Below are 23134 nucleotides of genomic sequence, written 5' to 3'. Positions count from 1 at the left end.
GTCTAATATTATTGCAGCCTTCACAATGCTTTCATATAACGGGTCTTGCTGGGAAAGAGATGAATATTACAGGAAGAGGGGTCCAACGTCGGGAGGCCATTACAGCCAGACAGGCAGGCAGACACAGACCTCGTCCCTGTTGGGGGCATCGTGGGGGGCAGTGGCAGCGACGGCCAGCAGCTTGATGGGTGTGGTGGTGTCACTGAAGATGTCCGACACCTCCTGTGTCATGGCTTCCTGCATCTTCCCCTTAAGGTCCTGGCAAAGCAAGCGATGCAGACGCCATTCATAGTCAAGACAAAACACACCAGACATGCTAAATCTTTTACACCGTGCATGTGGATTACACAGTACTTCAGTTACTCAGCTGCATCTAAATCCACGGCGACTATTAAGTATCCATGACGACTACCGAGTTACACCCTGCCCCTTTTAACACGGAGTACTCTTGATACCATGTAAAATAAATATTTTCACAATATCTGCCTTCAGAGAGGATACTCATGATGTCTGCAGTGGAAATGGCTTTACACCGTCTTATATTCCTCCAACACATGGCTTATGCAGTGTAAATGTGTTTTCTTTGGGATATCTTTTCTCCCTGTAGTTTTGATTTGTTCCAGATTCCTGCAGCTGGGGTTTGGAATACGAGAGAAGCACATCTGGATGCAGTGACAGTCCAAACCAGCAGGGGGAGCACTTGGCCACCAGCCCGATCTCCTCCGCAGGCTGACCTTTAGGGCTTCCTGGAGCTGTTGAGCCACGACGGAGGCCTGTGGGGAATCGCCCTCGCCCCGTGCCGCCAGATCGGCCAGCTGCGCCATCAGCTGATCCACACGCTCGCACTTGCCCAGCAGCTCTTGGCGGTACGGGCCGGGCAAGACGTTGGCCAGCCTGCGGCCTTCGGCGACCAGCCCGCGGATGGCGGCCTGACCTGGAAGGACACATAGGGGGCACTCTCAGAATGGATAAGACATGCTACAATGCATTAGCCAACCAGAAATTGTTTCGCTATAAAGGAAATTATTAACGCAGTAATACTCAATACTTAGAACTATTTTGAGGCTTTAATTTGATATTTTTGTTTTGACCAGAATTCATCATAATATAGAAACATGCTGTTTGACTTGTATGTCACTTTTGATAAAAGGACCTTCTAAATAAAGTTGTTAGCTTCTGCACTTTGGCACTTCGGTGAACGCTGTGAATTGGCATCGAAGCTGCTATAGATCAATGTCACACGGCACTGGCGCAACAGTCAACGTCATTGCTGCACTTTATTACCGTGAATTTTCACGCACTTGTTGTTGCTTCTACAATCAGGGTTACATATCACAGCACTGACTTTGCATAGACCTCAACAATTTATTTTATACTCACGCTGTTCACTTTACATTCATAGTTGGAATGTCCTAATGTTATTATCCTAATGTTATGTGAAGATATATTGTATGACTGTGCGTGTGTGTGCGTTTATACATACACACACACACACACACACACACACACACACACACACACACACACACACACAATTATATGATGAATAATTATATAACATATATAAGTACATATACACATAAATGTATATACAGGTAAACACACACACACACACACACACATGCACGCATGCACACACACGCACACACACACACACAAATACACATTATTCATTGTATAATTGTTTTGGAATTTATTCCTGTATCTTATTTTTGCTACCTATACTGGGACATGAGCACCTCATTTTGTTCCCTGAAGTAATCACAGAAAAAAAGAAAAAAAAAACACTTTGCACGTCACTTTGGGTAAAAGCATCTGCTAAACAAAGTCAAAGTAAAATGCTCATAATGCACAAAAGTCTGAGCCTGAAGTATGGAACCGTTAGAGAAAATGAGAAGGTCCCACTGAGTGCTGCCAGCCTCACCCACTCCGCGGTCCTCCAGCGTGGGGTTGTCAATCCAGCGCTGGGCCTGCTCCATCTTCCCCTCCAGGTTGACGGCGGCCTTGGCCGGCCTGCTGTTGGCCACGGCCTTGTTGGTCTTGGACTGCAGGTTCTGCAGCGCCGTGGCGATCTGCTTGGCGAGGGCCCTGGCTTCGGGAGTGTCGCCCTTCCCGCTGCGGCGGCCAAGACACGGAGAAAAGGCATTGGAGAAGCTGACATGGCAGCCCGCACCCCCAAGTTATTCCAAAATGAATCAAAATTAAAATCGCTAGCGGCAGCCTGAAAACCCAAATGACACGATACTGCACCCAGGCTGCTGCTTCTGAGCCTAGACGAGAAGCTATAGAGCTGAACCCCAGTGACGTACGCTCTCCTGAGGTCCGCCAGTTTGCCGGTGAGGGCGGCGATCTCGCCCATGGAGCGTAGGATGTCCTCCCTCTCCTTGGGGTCCTCGCACAGGTCAGCGATCTTCTTGGCTTCCGCCAGGAGGCCGTTGATGTTCTCCTCCCCCTCGGGGCCTCCGTTGGGGTCGGCCAGCCAGTTCTTGGAAGGGATGAAGAAAAATATGAGGGCTGTTGACGGGGGTGCAAATAATAACGTATGGATAAGACTGCATAGTGCTACCAGCACATAACTAAGCGCTCAAATTTGAATAAGTACATATTATGAATCTACAAATTCTGAACATATTAGTACCCATATTTTTTATTTTTATTTTAAACCCTCCATGAATTGCCTCTATGCCGTGATGGAGGTGTTTATGGGGGGAGCTTGTCTAAGCACCAAGTAGTAGGGCTCTCGCATATTTTAAGTCTGCATTGTGGCTTAATTAGCCCAAACATCCTGAGGCGAAGCGTTCCAGTTGCCATGGTGCTGACCTGCGCGGCGTCAATCCTCTTGGCGATGGCCTGCTTCGAGTTGGCCATCTCCTCCAGCTTGCGCGTCGCGTTCTCCACCTTGCCTGTGAGAACATCCAGACCCTGCGCCACCTGCTGGGCCTTCTGCATGGCTGCGGGGGTGCCCCCCTGCCCCCTGTCAGCAGAAGAAGCTTTAAGCTGAAGTTTTATATGGAGCTTTGTATTCATAATTAAAAACTTTTTTTTTTGTGGGCAAAAGTATTTCTAGACCATCTGTCAAAATTTGAACCTCCTCTTCTCAACCCAAAGCCAAAGATCTTCAATCTGGGTGCAATTCTTAATTAAGAAGCTAAACCGGCTTACGATTCCATACCAGAAAGCTACTTTTAAACTGTTTTTTTTTTTGGCAGAGATCGGCAGGGCGCTCTGTCAAAAGGGATTACACTGTGTATTCTCATTGACTCAGTGGTGCACCATATCAGAGCTCAACTTAAGATCAACAGAACACATTTATGAATTTAGTAAATCAGTAATAGTGACATCCATACTGACCATGCTAAATAACCTCCCTGTGACTATAATCAGGGATGCATGTAACTGGTACCCAAGTACACATTCACCATTAAAAGTGATTCCTGTTACAATCAATTGTTGTAACGGTGCAAATGCACATGAAAGACGTACGCATTTGCACTGTGCACTTGCAGATATGGCAAGAAATTATTGTGCATTTTATCCTTATGCTAATTCGTACATCATTTGTTAAAATGCGCGGTAATTTCTTGTCATGGCAGCGCAAGAGCACATAAAATACGTACGCATTTACGATGTTACAACAATCAATTGCCACACGTTTCGCTTTTAAAGGTGAATGTGTACTTGCGTACCAGTTATGTGCATCCCTGACTATAACCTATGTAGACACGGGATCCATTCCATGATCTATAGGGCTTTACCTGGCACGCAGGTCTGAGACCTGATCGGTCATCTGGCCCAGAGTCTTCGCCGTGCCCAGGATCTCTCGCCGCTCCTTGCCAGCACAAAGCTCACCCACCTTCCCTGCCTCGTCCAGGATCTGCCGGATGGCCTGCTCGCCAGCATCACCTGTCACAGGCCAAGGCCATGACATCAGCAGAGCGCATCGGAAATCGACATCACCTTACAACACGACACAAGTGCCTACTGGACCGGAAAGGCCGCTCGATTGCCACATAAGCTTCGGCAAACGTCATATTGCAGGATGGTGGTTACCTGGTTGGGCATTGGGGTCTCTCAGCCAACTCTTAGCCTGATTCATCTTAGAGTCTATGAGTGCTAAGGCCCTCTTCATGGCTTCGGTGTCCTTTAAGGAAAGTACAAATGACAGGGTTCATCACAATCGTGCTACCATTCATTCACACACCTACAGAGACAGAGAAACAAATTCTTATCTAAAGTACAGAATCACACACAGGGTATTTTGTATTTTATTTTTTTTAATGCGCATGCCCTCCACACAACACACACACCAACAAGATGAGTCTTGACAATCAGTCCATCGCTTATGGTTAAATTCCAGCTTATCTTCTAATTTTGTTAAAATGTACAACCCAGCTCATATTTTACTCACACTATTTGTTACTGTTCTCTGCAGGGTGTTTTGACGTCATGTGTTTATCGATCAACTTCCTGACCTCACTTCAGAGATCACCGATCACATGCTTTTATGAGAATTGTTTTAAAAATGTAGTAACGACTCACTCAGATTTAGCTCATTGTCTTGCTGACAGACTTTCTAAGGACTCACCCAAATGAAGACACAGATTGCTTCACAGAACTTCTGTCTCTCATACTTTGGCATTAACCACTCTGTGAATGCTAAGCATCTCATGGTATGGAGCCATCTTTCCTTTTTTGGTTAATGTTTTTAGCTGTGGTCAGCATGAGTCATCCCTCACCCCAGCAGACCAGGGGGTGGGGGATGCTGGACGCCTTTTGATAAGAGTTTAATTTTGCACTCTCTCATGCATGTAGTCCGTCATTTATTGCTTGTCCAACTTGCAGTATATCAGCACTTATGTCCTGACCGCCTTCAAGCTACAATATGAAAAATGAACGTGCATTTAATTTACATCAATTAACTTTAAAGTAGAAGGAAAAAAAGGATTTGGTAAATGTTACAACAGAGAGGGACCTTCAGCTCTCTAGGAAACATCTGTGTCTAGCTTAAGAGGCATCTCTTTTAATCAAAAATAGTACTGGGAGAGAAAAACTGAATTTGCTGACCTGCAGTAGCGAAATGGCCCGACTGATTGTGGCCAAATAAAGACGCACTTGGGGACGTGGAAATCAAACAAGCCACCAGGTCCTAGAAGAGTCAGCTGGTTTTAAACAGCAGCTGCACTCAACGGAGACCCCCCCCCAGGAGAAGGAGCATGTGCTTCCCAAACACCCAGAGGTAGGATAGCCACTAATGACACAAAGAGCGCATCTTTACTACTAAAAAGGCCAACCAAGACCAACCAACCAAGACAGCAAGAATTTCACTGCTTATCACTCTTAAACATCAGCTTGGAAAAAATGTAAAAAAAAAACAAAATAAAAAAAATTCCCCAAAATTTCAGATAATTGGGGTGGGGTGTATAACTCAGTGGGATATGAGTCTGTGTCTGTGATCAGAAGGTTGCAGATTCAAATCCCAGGGTCAGTGGAGTGATGTCATCGTCAGACCCCTATTACTATTTCACCTTCCCTTCTCAACTGTACATCACTTTGGATAAAGGCATCTGTCGCATACAGTTTAAAAAATAATGTGAAAAATACAATAAGAAACCATAGATTTTAACAGAAGAAAGCCAGACAGCTAACAACTGGGAATGATTAACTTGTTTGGCCAAACAATTCAGCTTAAACACTCTTGCCAGGAACACTTTGCACCGACAGAACAAAATTCAGTTTCTAAAAGCAAAACTGCATGGTGCTCAACAGAACGCAGTGAACCGACATGTCTGCTCTCTGTCCAACGAATCTATCCCTCACAGCCACATTGTGAGGCCTAACGGTTTTTCCCCCGTTTGTGGACATTACGGCCAGTAATGGATATGGAAAAAACATTAAAATTAAAAACAGAACTGCCATGACTCTCAGTTCTTTGTGTGCTCTCAGATTTAGCAAAGCGACTTGTGTGAGGATGACCACAAGAGGCATATCTGGTGTCATGCCCTCGGCGTACAGATCACGGGGTCTCACCGCTCTCCCCATTTCCCCGTCCCTCCCCAGCAGTAAGCCGGATTCAAAATTCCGCCCCATCCATAAATTAAACCGGCTTTAGACCAATGCGGTCATTCCCATCATTCAACCGCAACAAATCACTCCGTCGACTCAAAGCCACAATGGCTGCATTCAGTGATGTGCACACGGATAGCATGACCGAGAGCCGGAAATAGAATATCAGCCCTGAATGGCGAGCTGGCCCATTCTGTGGGAGATGTGTCTATGCCTGGCCATTTCAGTCATGGCTGCTTTGTTCCACGTGGAGGACGGTCAATTCCTCGGCGCATTGGTCAGCACGCATGTCTGCTGCCATGGAGTCGTGGCCTGATTATGAGACCAGCCAATAGGAACAGATCACGGGTTCTGTAATTAAGCCTCATTTATCACCATGGTGATAATGAAACAAGGCTGCAGCTGCAAGGAAATGTCTTGTGTGACAGGCGATAACTACACACGAAAAAACCTTAAACTGGGCTAAATTTATCTTCTAATGCACTTTTATCTTTGTTCATTTATCCATGCATCCATCTATCCATTTTCCAACCACTTATCCAGCAAAGCATTGCAAGGATTCCCCTTCTGCATAAGGAAGAACAGCATTCTGATTAGAGATGCATGAGATGTAGAAGACCAATAGACATTTTTTTTCAAATCCAGATGGGAAAAAAATGCACCATCATTCCGTTAACGATGCCATGAGCTGCACTAACCTCACAGCAAATTCACAAGCAGAATGTTACACACAAAAGCAAGTGCATGACAGGACTCGCTGCACACGGCACACGCATGTAGCCGACATGCTGCCAGTCCGGCAAAGAGGGAAAGAGAAGGCCTTACCTTCTACAGGGAGGAAGAGAGTGGACAGTGAAGGAAGAGAGAAAAACAGAGACTGAACAGGGGATAGCAACTGGCCCAGAGACACGCGTTATAGGATTAAGGCAGGGGTGGCCAATCTTATCCGCAAAGGGCCGGTGTGTATGCGGGTTTTCGCTGCAACTCCCTAATTACATTACTAATTAGAGGACTGTTTGGCTGACAAGTCCTCACACCTGGGTTTGAACAGCTGACCTACAGGTTATCCCAAAAATCTGCATACACACCGGCCCTTTGCGGATATGATTGCCCACCCCTGGATTAAGGGGACGTTAGAAGCTATTTACAAAGAGGAGTGTAGACGCAAAAGCGGAATTGCTTCTTCACCTCAATAGTAACACTTTCACATAACTGCAGCAAATATAGTAAAATACAAGTTTAATGTTTAAAAAATGACTCCCGTGTGAAGTAAAGGTAATTTGTTTTGATTCAGAAATACACTTAATAATGTTGGAGCAAAAACACACACACACAATTTAATATTATACATAATATATATACAGACGCTCCTCTATCTACGAACTTTCAACCTACAAATTTTCAGACATACAAACGAAGAAGAGGACTGCAAGTCCAAATTGTGTTCATTGGGCTCCCGTTATCTGTCTGCAACATCAATTATCTTTTCTGCGCGCCAATTCCGCCTAGTACGACATCCGGCCGCTACTCCCGCCGCGCAGCAGCGTAGCGTGCGAACTCCCAGCATCCAAATTCTTTGGAAATACTTGCCTTGTACTGTACCCTTAAAATGATGCTGAATAACGACTTACAAACATTTCAAGTTACGAACAGCCATTCGGAACGCAACTCGTTTGCAAGTAGAGGAGCGTCTCTGTATATTTTCAGTATCCAGGTGGAGACCTTCCCCTCTTCCTGCTAGGAGCATCATGTGACTGGAACACACACACACTAGTGGTAGGCTGGGCGGCCCACCTTATTGGCCCAAGCATCCTCGTCCCAGGAGGTCAGCTGCAGCACCCTGATGATTTCATTGATCTCGGCGCTCATCTTCTCGATGGTGAAGTTGCGGTTCTTCAGGGCCTCCTCCACGCCGGGGCTCTTCGCGGTTTTCGTCGTAACGAAGATCTTTATACCTGCGTTGCACGGAAAGCGGAATTGCCGTGGGGACCAATTTATCACCTTCGTGTGTCACCCCCCCCTCCCCCATCAGTTCCTCGATTGGACATTTGGAAACACAGCTTTGTCTTAAGAGAGGATCAGCAGATGGCCACGCTACGAGGCCGGCACGCTCACCTGATATGAGGACTGGAAGCAGCTCCTTGACCGTGTTCATGGAGTTCACCAGCATGACTCTGTGCTCTTGGTGAGTAAGCTCCTGCTGCCGCTCATCAATCATCTTGGCCATTTTTGTCATTCCTGGAGATAAAGACAAACAAATGAGCATATAAACGTTTAGAAGTCACCGATAATACAGCCAACGGCAGTCAGAATGAGGCACACCCTACAGGGTCATCCCAGGTCCAGTCACTGCTATTCCTTTCATCGCTCTATAGCTCCCTCTACTGTTGGGCAGAGAAAAGACTGCGGGTGGAACTGGGCAAAAAAAAAAACCTCGCATCCATACGCATTACGCCGCTCTAAAACTAGAGCCAGGAATGGTTCAAGAGAGAAGGCTGATAGTATTCTTCCATGATCTGCATGCTGAGTCATTCAATGAGAGAAATCTTACAGTTACGATCACATTCCGATAAATAATCACAGGCACAAATAATTATTCACTGCAGATTCATCTTCAAGCTACAGACTTTATACATTTATTTCCACGTATTTGGGCAGGAATAAACCAGGCACGCATGCATATGAAATGTCAGTAAAGACTGCCTATTACAAAATAACATCATTAGCTATCATTTAGCTATTTAAAATATTTCAGCCAAGACTGTGTACAGGGATACCAGATTTTATAGATTATTGTACGATGAACGTTAAGAGGTAAATGCCGTGATAGAAGGAAGGGACAAACCTGGTCCGAGATTCTTGGTGTAAGTTACCAAATCCTCCATTGACTCCACCACTTCAGCCACCGTCAGATACTCCAAGATTCCTTTGCAGACGCGAATTATTTTGCGGACCTGTCATTGTCGGGTTACAAAAGCAACATATATGAAAAAGAGCAGAAAATGTGTTATAATCACATACCAAGCTACTTAATTTCAAAACACATAAAATATATATATGCGACATGAATAGTCCCCCCCATACTGTCACAAAATCACTGAATGCTAACAGAATCCATTAGCCTAAATGAATAAGCTGCAGCTGAAAATACTTAACCCTATTTACTTTAATTAATAAAGAAAGAGCCCTGATTTATCGCTGATTTAATGTGATTTCCATCCTCTCAGAGATGCTAATAAAAACAAACAAAGACCATGTGTGTTTAGGTGCATTTATTTGTTCACAATAATACCTGAAGCCAATAGATGACTTCAGCCCCAGATACCTGACGACGGGTCTCATGCTATAAACCAGGGTTCCGCAGCTCCGGTCCTGGAGAGCCAGTCTGCGACACAGTTTGCAGATTTCCCTGCTCCGACACATCTACTGAACCTGGCGATTAGCTGGTTTTCAGTAGAGAAATCTACAAACTGTGGTGCAGACTGGCCCGCCAGGACCGGAGTTGGGGAATCCTGGTATAAAATAGTCTTTCCGCAGTTCAGGGAGTGGCTTTCCCAGAAAGCCCAGCATCCCCTTGGGCTATGAATTCCGACACTCGACTTGACTTGCCAGTCTGACTATACGGGCTCTTAATTTGTGGGGAGGACAGACGGCACGTTCTGATGCCTTCTGGCTAACAGTACCTCCGCTTCGTCGAAAGTGAGGAGCAAGTCGGAAGTCCCGGAGAGGATCCCGCGGGATCCGTCGATGAGGTAATCACGGGCGGGGACCGAGTAGGGGTCCGCTTTTAGCATCTGTGCCGCCTGAACCAGCTTGGTGCATGCATTCTCCACCCTGAACGATAATAAAGGACACACAGGGGTGAACATTAAAACCACAACAGCTTTGGCGCGCCAGGTAACCGGCAACGCTGTTCAGAAGAGACGTCGCATTTGCATCACGGTCTCGGGGGCTTAAACATGAGAGCAACATCATAAATGGGTAAAAACAGAGGAATTCAGGAATGAGGAACCTCTACTGATGACATAAATACTCCACTGATTCACTGAGCCAAGAAACACTGAAAATCCCCAAGCTTCCCACGAGACCACAGTGTGACAGCTCCGCCTCCATTCAGAAGCGACAGGCCTTATACTCGTTAGCCCTGCACCGTAAATACAAGGAAATGTGCTCAGCTTGTCCAAGACAGGCAAACGGAATAACTTCCACAGAAAAAGCTCTATGCGCCTCATGGCTCAGTGTCTACATTTAAAGATTACTTTTTAACTCCATTCGGAAACACAGCAAATAAGTGGAAAGTCTGGAAATGCTATCAGTGAACCCCAGGACAAAGGAAACAAGTTAAGCTCCCAGACAACACGATGGATATTGCATACTTTTGCCGGCGATTAAAAACTCCAGCAGACTAACTTAATGACCGAGCGGGGAAACGCTAGGGGAGGGGGGAACTGCACAAGGGTCACCCTGGACACCCACCATGCAGCACGGAGCCCTAAATCGAGGCCTGCCAGGCTCCGGCTCTCGGCATGCAGGAGAGGAACCCACAAGCGCTATATATAAACTGGGAGCTACATTCCTCACGGCCAGCCATAAGTACGCTGATTGATGGTGGCCTTGTGGGACTCTGCTGCCAAATCAGTCACCACGCAGGATGGCAGGGAAGATTCTAGGATTTGATCCTTAAGAAAAATGGGACACCACACCCCCCCCCCCCCCACCCCACCATGGTTAAAAATTTGTAGAAAGGAGGGGGGGGGGTCCCCACAATAAAAATTTGCCGAGCCAGGAGTAGGAAATGTACACTAAACTACAGGACAAAAATCGCTAAATGTTCCCCTGAATAGATTCTAGAACAAGGGTCTCCAGCTCCGGTCCTGGAGAGATTCTGCCCATTAGGTTTTCCCTCCTTCCTGGATTCTGATGAGCCACAGTTCTTAGGAAAATACCAGGAACAGGTGTGGCTCAACAGAAGCCAGGTAGGATAGAAATCCTACCGGATAGTAGCTCTCCAGGACCGGAGTTGGAGACCCCTGGTCTAGAACCACCTATGGTACATGGCTACCCTCTCGATGACCTTCAAGCCTCAAATAAATAAAATCCTGATTAAATGATTGATATTCTCTGCTGCAATCATCCAGGCAGCTATGAATGGCCATAGGGGCAAGACCTAGCGGGTGCCTGCATGACTGCATGTGTGAACAGGAAGGTTTAGTTATCGCACCCTTGGGGCTGGCAAGACTAGTCTACTGAAAAACCCAGCCGGCTGAAATGCACAAGACTGCAAATCGTTGTGGGCACTGCCGTCACCAGTGACCAAAAGAAACGGAAACGACAGTTGTAGAAGGAGCCACAGGCTAAACAGCCCACGTGTACAACCAGCCGTGCGGCGCTTTACAAATGTGAATCTAAAATAAGACATTTCTCCGGAGGGCGATTGGGGAGGTCGGACAACAGGTGCCAAGAAAGATCCTTGCAAGAGTGGGTCGTTTTTGTCCTACGAGAGACTGCCGAAGCATGGGGGAGAGTGGGGGGGGGAGTCGTATCTGCAGAAATACGACAGCCCACTTCCTAAATAGATCTTCTGTCCATTGTGACATTCAGAGCCACCATAAGCGTTGACAGCAGCCGGCCCGGGAGGCCGTTACTGGCTCTGCTGCGAAATGCCTCCGTTTACACCGTCCCTGGGAGACAGCGGCACGCATCCCGTTATCAGGACACACCCACGTTCGGCTCTGGCGGATTTCCCCGAGCACAGAACTGCACGAATGCACATTTTGTGATCCATTCTTCTCCTTCCTCGAGCAGCGAGTGTCAAACAAAGATAAGCGGCGGCAGTGTGAACGATGGCAGTTCAAGCAGCAACGTCAGTGTGCATTTGAGATCATCCCCAAAATCCAAGAATGCATGAAATATAGTATTTTGGTAAATTAGTACAAAATTCATTGATGGATTTATGGAGGGCAACAGACTGAAATGCAATGCTAAAGATCCTTTTGAAATCAAGCCACCATGATTGCATGCATGCATATCAATGACATGTTTGAAGAAGAATGTCATGTTAGATGCACCTAAGAAACCAAAATATAGACACAACCGACCATCAGGAGCCCAGGGTAAGCAGGAACGGCCAGATCACACAAAAGCATGCGTAGTCATCTCTTAAAAGGACAGACACAGGAAACCCTCCAGCACTTAACACGCCATGCCTGACATCGAGATGAAAGGCCCGTATCAGATAGAGAGGCCTTCATACGGTGCCCTGCTGGGGTTTGTAAAAGGCTCTTTACAAGGGAGCATTCATTGCAGAAAATGTGAGAAAGATGCAATTGTAAGGCTGCAGCGTCACATGACCAGCCCACAGACAGAATTGAGTGTAAGCGAGTGAGAGAGAGAGAGAGAGACACACACACACACACACACACACACACAGGGCAGCAGAGCCAGCTTACTTAATAAAGGCAGGTGGCATGTCCCTTTTCATGATCTGGTCCTCGGTCGTCTGAACAGTTTCTTTTCCCACCTGAAAAACAGAAAATCCAAGAATCGCGCGATGAGAGCAGAAAGGGAAGGGGCTACAAAGACAGGCTAATCATTCCCTTTTCAGCTACAGTATGGTTTTGTGATGGGGGGGGGGTGCCTGTCTCATGCCCCATTCTATAGCAAAGCAGCACATTTTACCATCTTCATTTTCTGGCTTTTCAGACCCGGTGAAGGAGAATTGTCCCATCCCTCCCACACTGTCACATGGGGCCGTGTGGCGCTGGAGGGGCTACAAGCCTATGTCTGCGATAGGAAGGTTGCTGGTTCGAGTCCCGTGAACAGCAGAGTAATCATATCACTGCTGAGCATGACCCTTAGCTGCAGCTGCTCCAGGAACACGGGCTGACGCTGTTTGTGCTTCACTTTGGACAAAAGCATCAAAATAAATGAGCAAATATGCTCAGATTTGGCCAAAATTGAACTCCTCAGAGAACCCCACCCTTTAGACAGCTGGAGACATTGATGGCACACATCCTGTCCAGATGACCCAAATAAATTTGCCCGTGTCACCGATGCTAACTTAATAAAAATAAAACATGAAAACATTCAAATTTGTGCAGAAGTGTTTTCATATCTCACCGTTACTTTTGGCAGAAATATTGAAATCTAATAATAAAAAAAGTAATGAAATGACTCATTTTTAACTGATGGAACACAAAATAAAAAAAATAAATATTTAAAAAAAAAAAGTAAAATTAAAACTGATTCAGTTGGGAATAGGTAAATACTCCAAAACATCCCAAATGGTCTATAAAAAACACAGAAGAAGCCGGTTATAAATCCTCAGCACACACACAATTACAGAACAGCACTCGCATATTTCACAATTTCAGGCTCAAAATTAGATATGATAGCTTACGTAGAATTTCCAATTACACACACTTCAGACCATCCGTCATTCTGACACTGAAAAACAGGAAGGATCCAGCCAGAGTCCATGTTTGTTGTGATGTAATCAGACACTTCATCATTATTCTTAGTTATAAGAAAGGTTATTTTTTTCCTCTCTTTACCAGCTGAACTTTATACATTGCCGGGCTGAACATTTGCAGCAGATTTCTGCTGTGCTGGTTCTTATTCTACCTGAGCATCGAAGGTAAAATCAGAAATAGTGAAAAAAAATAGACACACGTACAAACACAACGGAATGAGAAATATACTGGAGAAAAGGAGACAGGCCCACTCGGGCTCGGGGGGGGGGGGGGGGGGGTGTCTCTGGCCACAATTCAGGCACTATTAAATAAATAAATAGTGAATAAATGCTGGTTTAAAAAAAATCTTCGACAACTGGACACCTCATGTCGACTCAGGAGTTTTCTGCATAAATAGACACTATGTAAAGTGGCTTCTTGAGATCAGAAGCACACATCGAAGAGTCAGCCCTGGGTGTTTTGAAAGCGCACAGTGTGCTTTTCACAAAGCGTGACGCTTCACGGCTCATCTTAAAGCTGCAGCCAGAAACTCTTGGAAAGACTCTTTGTCCCGGCGTGTCCCCAGTCAAAGAGGCGATGCTGGGATTCCTGCAGTTCTGGAACCAGTTTAACAGACATTAAAGGGGGAGAGAATCATAAGCCAGCGGATGTACGGTCTTCATATCTTACATTCGAACAAAAGCACAGGCATTAATCTCCTCATAGACTTAATATTATAAAAATGTTCTTATAACCGGCAATAAAGACAGAAACAGAAGTGGCGTTGATTTCACTGGGACATTTTAACCGTGAAGGCGAGCATGCTGGTTATTCATGAGGTCACGGAGGAATTTAATGCCTTTTCCCCCCCATGCGTTCATTGCATTTTCAGATCTCCCCAATACGGGAGGGTAAATGGCAGGTGGCAGCAGTGCGTCACACCCCCACATCGACGCAGTACATGTTAACGCAACAGCTGCGTAAATATTCCACCCGGGCCTAGGTGGTAAATAAAGGTGCCATCAGGAAATGCAAGTCAGATCTAATAGGTTGTCAGCGTGACGGCCAATGAGAAATGAGATGGGCAAAAATGAAAAGATAATGAGAGAAGGGCAACGGGGCAGTAGGACGGCCCAGAGAGCGAAGATCAGAGCGAAGATCAGAGCGGATCTGAGACACGGGGCTGGTTTGGGAGATGGGAGGTTGCGTAGGTCATGTGTGGTTTTTGGTTATATGCACCGAAATATTTTGCAGGTGTAACTGAGGTCACACATAAACTAACCGAGATTGAGGAAGTAGATGCCATTCATGACCAGGTGCATGCGTCATGCTTCCCCAAACGCAGTCATCCGCGAGGCCTGTCAAAATAATGAAGTTCTGCTGCATTCGCTAACATTTCGGGGAACTTATTATGGAGGTGACACCGATGGCTTGCATCACCAATGATGCCATTACATTAACCAGTTTGACTTTCCACCCAGATGTTGTTGCTGTTGCTATAAACATCAACAGATGTCATAAAAACTCCCGCTACCACCCCCACTCCCCTCGCAGCCACACAAAGGGCAAGTAACATGCAACTAATGAGTTCATTAAGAACAAAATCCACATTCCATCTAATTAAAGCCTCCCAAAATGAGCAGACCGGTGGTTCTGCGCTCACAGCATCGCATGTTTAAGCATGCAGCGTTTGCATGTCTGAGGACTCCCAGAGTCCGGCAGGGTTCTGATTGGGTTTCCAGGCTACTACAAACTGCATCTCATACACGAGTGCACATCTGTGCAAGTTCTACACAGTGGAGTGGCTCTGTTCTCTCGCTTCCACATGGCGGAGCGATTTAGATTAGATTAGATAGTACTTTATTAATCCCTCGGGAAGGTTCCTCCGGGAAATTTAGTATTTGGTTCCTTCGGTTCCACACTGTGATCGGCTCCATCCATAAGCAACAAACTAAACCTGCAGGGAACACAGGCATGGACTGTTCATATAAGCTAATGAGTATGATAGAGTACATGGAAGGGCCAGGATAGGGGATAGGGGGCTTGAAACAGTCCTGAGGTTGGCTCTCCCCCCCCGTCCACGGGCTGCTTTAAATACGTGACAGCAGCTCACATTTTGTCTGTGTTACTCACGCCCTTATTGCCAAGGAAAGGCTATTCGCCGAATCCCAAAATCAAACGGGAATTCACAGAGAGGAAGGTCTGCCCCCACTAACTCAGGAAGGGGAGAAAGGAACTGACGGTATTTTTACGATTATCTCCACTTCCCTGCACCGCGGCAGGATTCGGCGCACTGCCAGAAGCCGGCCGGGTCCCTTAAGAGGCAGCGGGCGCACTGTCTGTCATGGAAAAGTCCAGCCTTCCGCGCCGGGCTGGCAGCCGGCGATCGGACGGCAAGCGAGTCTCCGGGGCCTCGGGAAACAGACCGGGCTTTGTCGTCAAATCGTGTTGCTCGACTCCAACGAGAGAGACCTCTCATAGCACAGAGGAGCGGGCGGCATTGGCCTGTGGAAATGCAGACTGTGTAACGGTGGCGGGGGGGGGGGGGGGGCAAATCTATGCATTCAAGTCCATAAACTCATTTCAAACCCATCTGCTGCTTTTGATTACATTGATGAAAACCCAGACCATTTGCTTTGCACAGGAAAGCGGAAGAATGCTACATTGTAACTGGACTCAGAATAACAAAAGGAGACAATACTTGGCACTGACACAAACCAAAGGGCTGCTTAAGGGAACAGTTTTGCAAATTAAACTATGACAAAGCAGTGAACACCGTGAGATATTATGAAACCGCGAAACTTTAGACTATATGCTCAGGACGCCATTTAAGTAGCATCTTCAGACCACACGGGTCATTCTATATTCTTCCTTCACACCTTCCCACCCCCCAAATACCTTCATCTCAATACTGGTCTTCCAAATAAGCTGGTTAATCAAAACCTTATCTATGAAGCAACACATCAGAAAATAAAATGAAAAAGAAAAAAAAAAAACCACGCTTCCTGCTGTCTCATGTTCACACTTAAGTTCACAACCGAAGCGATGGATCGCACCTTAAACCGCACAAGCTGAATAACTGCTGGAGCACGAGATTGATTACTCACTCCCCGGCTCACCAAAATTAACAGGCTTACTTTGACTGGCCAGAAGGTCACAGTCACAGTTAAGGTCACCCGTCGATTCACCGGACCTACCGCACGATTAAGATGCATTCTATGAAATTCAGAATAAATCTGTTTTTCAAATGCTACTGTACACATGAGCCTGCAGTCTATGTGAACTCAGAAGCTAAGGGAGTAATTTATATCAGCTGCTCTTCATTTTCAGCTATTCACCCAGCACTGACACTGGGAGGAGGAGAGATGTGCTGTCCCCTTAGACAGTGAGGATCCATGCTGCCAGTTGACCTCGGTCAGCGGGCCTGTTTACTCCTCATGCCCTCCCCCGGGTGACCCGCAGGCCTAATACCCCGCACACCAGCTGGCAATGGATCCGGAAATCCATCCATCCGCGAGTGACCCGTCAGGTTCGGCCAAAACAGGTCGGCTGGAAAAGAGGAGCCGTGTCCGTCTGCCTTCTCATCGCTGCTCTCCTCTGACTCACCACTTGCAGTCTCCCCCCCCCCCCCCCACCCCATCGTGGTGTGTGGGAGGGGCACGTCCTCCGCTGGCAGAAGGGCAGATTCCACGTTTTCATTCCACTGTGTGGCCCTGCAAACTCTCCACGAGCCCAGACTTGGCAGCCCGATCCGCTCAACTCAAGAAGTGGTAAAATATACCCTGAAAACCAGAGCCATTTCATCTAAATATCTATATGCTAAAAATATACTAGAAGTGCAATGATGCATAACTTTTCCTTTCTTTTTACCTCATGACACCAGATAATGCAATCATTTTCATTTCAAAGTCTTTTACGAACTATTCCAGCACTGTGTGGCCTCGCCGTAAGTTTATAAAAAGAGTGGTTTGTTCTTTGCTTCCAGAAATACCTCTGGCACAATCGCATCCCCTTTTCGAAGGGTAAACAAAAAAAAAAAAAGAGTGGAACAAATGATGCAGTTTACTGCAAGAGTCAATCATAGCCACACCCCTCAAACAAACTCTTCTTGCAAACAAAGTCATTTCAAGCACAAGCTCTCACGACAAAAAAGAAAAATGGGGAAAGTAAGATCTACAGCTGAAATAAGAGGAATGACACCTCAGAACCATGGTTGCTGCTGCCCACAGCTTCCTGTACGGCTGAGAGATATTTACATCAAGACTGAGCCCGGCTCTGACAAACGTACTCTTGAAATGTCTTGAGCTCAAGAGACACAACGTTGCTGTATGATTTTATGGAAAGCAGGACCATCCCTGTAAGAGCCAGGGTCAAACGAGGAAATAAGTGCACAGCAGAACACGATAAAAGTCCGGATGAAACTGGATCAGCTACGAACGTAAACAAATCAAATTACCACATTACAGAGACGAACGGAAAAAGGCTACAAACTATAGACATAGGATGTTTGTTTTTAAATTAATTATAACGAGATCAAACATGACAAGAAAAGGTCGTAATATCTGGATTCAGTGACTTTTCCTTATTAATAATAAGGTGTGCTTGTGCGCATGTATAAAAACATACTAAAAATTAAGTAGCTATGAAACATAATGTAGCTCTAATTTCAGCACCGATGGGCCCAATCTGAGAATCTAAATGGCCTCGCTCCACTCCGAGGGAAAGTGAGAGGTCCGACGGACTTAAAAGCCAAAGGTTATAGACTCACACACACTACGAGTTAAAAACAAACCAGCAACAGTGACGTCCCGGCTTTTAACGTTGGCCGGCCTCCAAAGCAAATCATCGAACTGCACCGGGGTGATCTAAGGAGTGTTTACAGATGAGGTTTCAGTCTACACCCCCGACCCCAACCCAAGGCTTCCTGGACTGTGGAAACGTTCAGGAAACGCAGACGCACCCCTCTGCCAACTGCTTTGCAGTCTCTTCACCATAAAAAGGAGGACGAGGCAGGGGCGAGAAAGCCCTTATGTAGTCATTAAGAGGGCCCCCCCCACTATCTGCGGTTAGTCACAGCGAACCAGCTGACAGATTGCCAGATTCGCAGTTCCTTGGGGCAGAAGGAAGTCAGAAAAAAGAAAAGAAAAAAAAAAAAAAAGACATGATGCAGATGGCTCATTTTAGCATGCAAACAGGTCGATTATTCGATAAAAAGGCATTTGCTATTTACATGTTCTTTACAAACAACGTATATATCTTTGATGTTTTGGGAGTGCCTGTTTTTTCCCGTCAAAGGCTGTTTTACTGATGACTAAGTCTGCAAGCATGATTTCCTATGTACTGATGTAAAATGGCAAATAAAGGATCATGAGCAATGAATTTGTTTTCACTATCAAGTACGCAGCGTATGCAATAGCTTCCTAATAAAACTACTACGCTGTACTGTACTTTCCACCCCCCCCACCCAAAAAAAAAAGGACTTAATTTTGCTATTGGTGTGTTGGGTTTTTGATGTTCCCTACACGGCCATCTTCCACCTGGCGCCAAGAACTAAGCAGTGCATTTGTTAAGCTATAAAAATGACAGCTGTCGCTGCTAACGTGCATGACGCACGCGTAGTCATACTGCCCGACATACCGCAGCATGCAGCGTCTACAAACGCAGCACTGTTCCGATTTCACTAAACCTCGGAGATAAAACGAAAACCCCGTTATACCGCAGGAGCTTATGCGAATGTGCACGTTTGAAAAGCACTATTGTCTTTTTCATCAACTTTCCATCAACTTTGCTCAGTTATAGTGAGGACCTGATACCACTGGTTAACCCAGCCTGACGTCTCCTTGCGTGCAGGATTACCTGACGATAACACGGCGGGCACACGCTACAGTCCACGCCAACCAGACCCGCCACATTTTTAGAAGCATGAACAGGTTTGTTAAATTTAACCATTTCATCAGAGACGAAGAAGGTCAGCTGAGCAATTCAGCCATGAGAGCAAGATCTCCAAACACAAGGCCACAGATAACTATGGGCGTCTGGACTTTTCCCCAGTTTACTTCATGTTTTATTAAGTTTTTTTTTTTTTTTTTTTTTAAGAAAATCACAAAGCATATCCTATAACACTTTCCGTCTCCTGGTTAAAACAATGATTCTGTTCATTTTTTTTTCCCCCCCCCATCAAATCCATTTTATCTTCCTTCTTCTCCACCATCAAACCACCTTTAAGATTGGCTAACACGTGCATCCTGCAAACATTTAGCAGCAATCTGGCTGCATTCGGCGGGTAAATAAAGCAGAGAACGGCCAGAGACAAAGCACTTCCAGCTGGTACTGGACCAAAAGTCCAGCACATGATCCTCCTCACTGCTGTAGGGGGCTGGGACATCAATCAATCAGTCCGCAATGAAGCATAAACACACATATCAAATGAATATAGTTATACACCTGCAAACTGAAACCTCATCTATAAAGACTTAGGTCACCCCCAGTGCAGCTCAATGATTTGTTTTGGAGGCAGTTACACATGATACCTGATCCCTCAATTGTACATCACATAGCATTAAAGCATCAGAGAAATAAATGCAACGCTCCCTTGTAATTGTACTGTACAATACAGAAAAAGCATGTAAGGGCCCGACTCCATTACCAAAGAAACTCCCATATAATAAATGTAGACAACAGAAAGATTTTACATCATGGGATAAGCAGACTTCTGTGTGAGCTCACTTCTGTGCTCCAGGCAAGCCAGCAGATGTGGGTGGCAGTATGGGATCTCATTAAGTACAGGAAGAGACTGTGTGTGCGTGTGTGTATGCGTGTGTGTGTGTGTGTGTATGCGTGTGTGTGTGTAAGGACATTTTTTTGGGATTTCCATTTTGCTTAAGTTGCTGCAACTTTTACTTTGCTACATTTCCAAGCCAATTTTTTTTTCTTTTTTTTCCTTTTAAACACCAACACATTCTGCACAAGGCCATCATTATTTGCCAATTTTAAAGAAAAATAAATAAATAATGCTAAATTAAAAAGATATTGAAAGCAGGACACCTGAGTAAGGCTACACATTTCTGGGAAAAATATGAATCAAATTTTTTGTCCACTCAGAATTCATTCTCATGATTCTTGCGCAATATATTTCTCTCTTATTATTTTGTATTATATATTGTTTTTATGACGATAGAAGGAAAAATATGTAGCACTGCGCGAAATTTCTATTAACATACTGAAATTGCTGCCCAATATTTAAACTTTGTGAATATTCAAAAGTTGGTAGCACTACAGCTACTATTAAAATAATTGTGATGATCTCGGTGGATGATCAGCCATTTTCCATAGTGGGGGATGAGAATTTTAGCCATTTCATTCGCTACTTATAAGAGGTCTAAAAGTACCAGGGATGGGAACAAGTCATTCCTTGGCGAGGCCGAGTGAAGTCTTGAGTCAAAACATTGCAGCCCAAGTCAAGTCTCAAGTCATTTGCCCTCAAGTTCAAGTGGAGTCCAAGTCTTTCCATCATTTTTTCCATCAAGTCACGTCATCAAATTTGTGACTCGAGTCCAAGTCAAGTTGTGAGTCATATAACTTGAATCTCTACCTATGTCAATTTTTTTTTTTTTAACCTTTATTGATTAAAACTTACTGCAGCAATCACGGGCCACAGTACATCATAGGATATGTGCTTTAAATGCAGAGATAGGTTGAAAAAAAGAGAGTATCCACTCATAATTGTCCTGATACAGTTTTTACATTCGTGTAAATGCATAGAGTGACGCATCTTTCCAACAAACTCTCTCAGGAGACTTTGTATTCTGCCCATTGAAGATGCAGACAGCAGAGAAATAATATACATTGAAATTATAAAATTAACATTATGGTATCCAGAAGGGGGACTATAACCTCAAGTCACAGGGTCCAAGTTGAGTCAAAGTCTTGAGGATTTGCCATCACGTATAAGTCAAGTCCAAGTCTTTCCACCAGTTTTGCTGAATCGAGTTACTGACTCATGACACAAATTTGATTACTTGATTTGATTACTTGAGTCCTCACCTCTGGTACCAGCCCATCAAATGTAATATTATTATAATGCTATATTCAAACCCATCTTAAGTGAATCTAAAAGGACAGGCTGATTTGTGTAAGATTAATACACGTGAATATATAGCATTTTTTACTTAAGTACTTTTAAAACCGGGCATTTCTTTCTTTTACTTGATAGTGTTTTTGCTGGATGAACGTTTTAGTGTGGTATCTGTACTTTTACTTGGGTATGAAAATTGAGTAGTCCCCCCCCCCCCCCCAACCATTGGTGGGGGTATATTTACATTTCACTTGTTTTAAAGATTTTTATCCATAGTGACATACATTTTGAAAAAGGGTCAGACAATACCTCAAATAACTGAGGTTTAAGGGCTTTACTCAAGGCCCAAACAGTGAAATCATTCTGCCAACTCTGGGATTTGAACCAGCAACCCTCTGATCACACGCACAACATCCTAATCCTGTAACACACCGCTCCCATACATGTGTGAAAAAGTTCACACACCAATCAAAATGTTCAATTTCTGTCCCCCAAAATAGAATTCAATTTAATTAGCATTTAATTTAGCTAATTGCTCAGATGAAACACATTACAAAATCTATACTCGTTAAAAATACAAAAACCACCCCTCACCCCAAACAACAGGTCACTTGCTCAGACATAATGGTTCCATCTGTGGCTGTGCCTTTCAACATAACATTTGACACAGGAAACCAAACTGAAATATTCTGCCACGCATGGGAGCAGAACTGTGACACTGTGCATTCCTGCCCGGCGCAAGGGGTCCAGTGTCGGCTCACGCGATAGGCTGGCTGACATTATCCAGAGTACACCACGGCTCACAGCTGCCGGCCTTTCAACACAGCAAGCCCTAAAGGCTGAATGAGCCCCGAACATGACGGAGACGTGCAGTAGTTTCAGCTTGTAGCACCTGCCAAGGAAATTTCACTGCGCAACAGATACAGTCTGGAGGAACTAGGGAAGGTCTGAAGAGAGGCAATTAAACATTTCCAGAAAAAGTGGCCTTAAACACACAAGGCACAGTACAATACAAGAGAAAGAAAAAGAGAAAAAACGACCGCAAAAGAGATACAAATAGAAAAAAAAGGAAGAAAGAGAAAAACGAGAGAGAGAGAGAAAATATCACTCAGTAGAAAGAATTCAGTAAATGATATTGTTCAATGTTCATGTTCAGGCAACAGTGATGTAACAGTTGTAGCTTGAAGCTCACACTGTCCAAGAAGCGGGTTGTTTTGGGTTGCTATGAAATTAAAGAAACGGGATTTTGTTACAAATAATGAAAGGGAAATTATTGTTCCGGCAAATTCCTCCGTTGTCCCAACAGAGGAGAAAATGTGCAGTCAATCCTAAGACAGTAAGATGGAGGAATCGAGGAGTAATTTATTCCACTACATCACTTTCAGGCAAAAGAAGAAGGAACAAGTCACTTCATCATTAAATGCACATTATGTACATGAACTTGTGCTTACACTGGGAATTCAAAACAGCTGCAGTCTTACACTGCGATTTGTCAATTTAAATAAATAATACTAGAAGCTCTGGGGGGTATTTCCCAAAGCAGGAC

At 45.0% G+C, this 23134-nt stretch overlaps 1 protein-coding gene across 3 annotated transcripts in view; it reads right to left on the bottom strand.

Moving 5' to 3' along the window:
- vcla (vinculin a) overlaps window positions 1-23134 on the bottom strand; it is a 36900-nt gene that overhangs the window by 9869 nt on the left and 3897 nt on the right. For 2 of the 3 annotated variants that reach the window (XM_023798261.2, XM_023798279.2), the window contains exons 2-13: window positions 12513-12583; window positions 9747-9897; window positions 8909-9017; window positions 8179-8301; window positions 7858-8018; window positions 4051-4141; window positions 3756-3903; window positions 2821-2974; window positions 2310-2485; window positions 1925-2115; window positions 735-934; window positions 130-258 (exon numbers count right to left, since the gene is read on the bottom strand). In XM_023798261.2, the coding sequence (XP_023654029.1) occupies window positions 130-258; window positions 735-934; window positions 1925-2115; window positions 2310-2485; window positions 2821-2974; window positions 3756-3903; window positions 4051-4141; window positions 7858-8018; window positions 8179-8301; window positions 8909-9017; window positions 9747-9897; window positions 12513-12583 (1704 nt within the window). Of the gene's footprint in view, window positions 1-129; window positions 259-734; window positions 935-1924; window positions 2116-2309; window positions 2486-2820; window positions 2975-3755; window positions 3904-4050; window positions 4145-7857; window positions 8019-8178; window positions 8302-8908; window positions 9018-9746; window positions 9898-12512; window positions 12584-23134 lie in introns of all 3 variants that reach the window. The other variant, XM_023798272.2, reaches the window with a different exon arrangement.

This window comes from Paramormyrops kingsleyae, chromosome 20, assembly GCF_048594095.1.
Source record: "Paramormyrops kingsleyae isolate MSU_618 chromosome 20, PKINGS_0.4, whole genome shotgun sequence".
NCBI classification, from domain to species: Eukaryota; Metazoa; Chordata; class Actinopteri; order Osteoglossiformes; family Mormyridae; genus Paramormyrops; species Paramormyrops kingsleyae.
The sequence above is the reverse complement of the archived record's forward strand: the minus strand, read 5'-3'. Positions and strand labels throughout refer to the sequence as shown.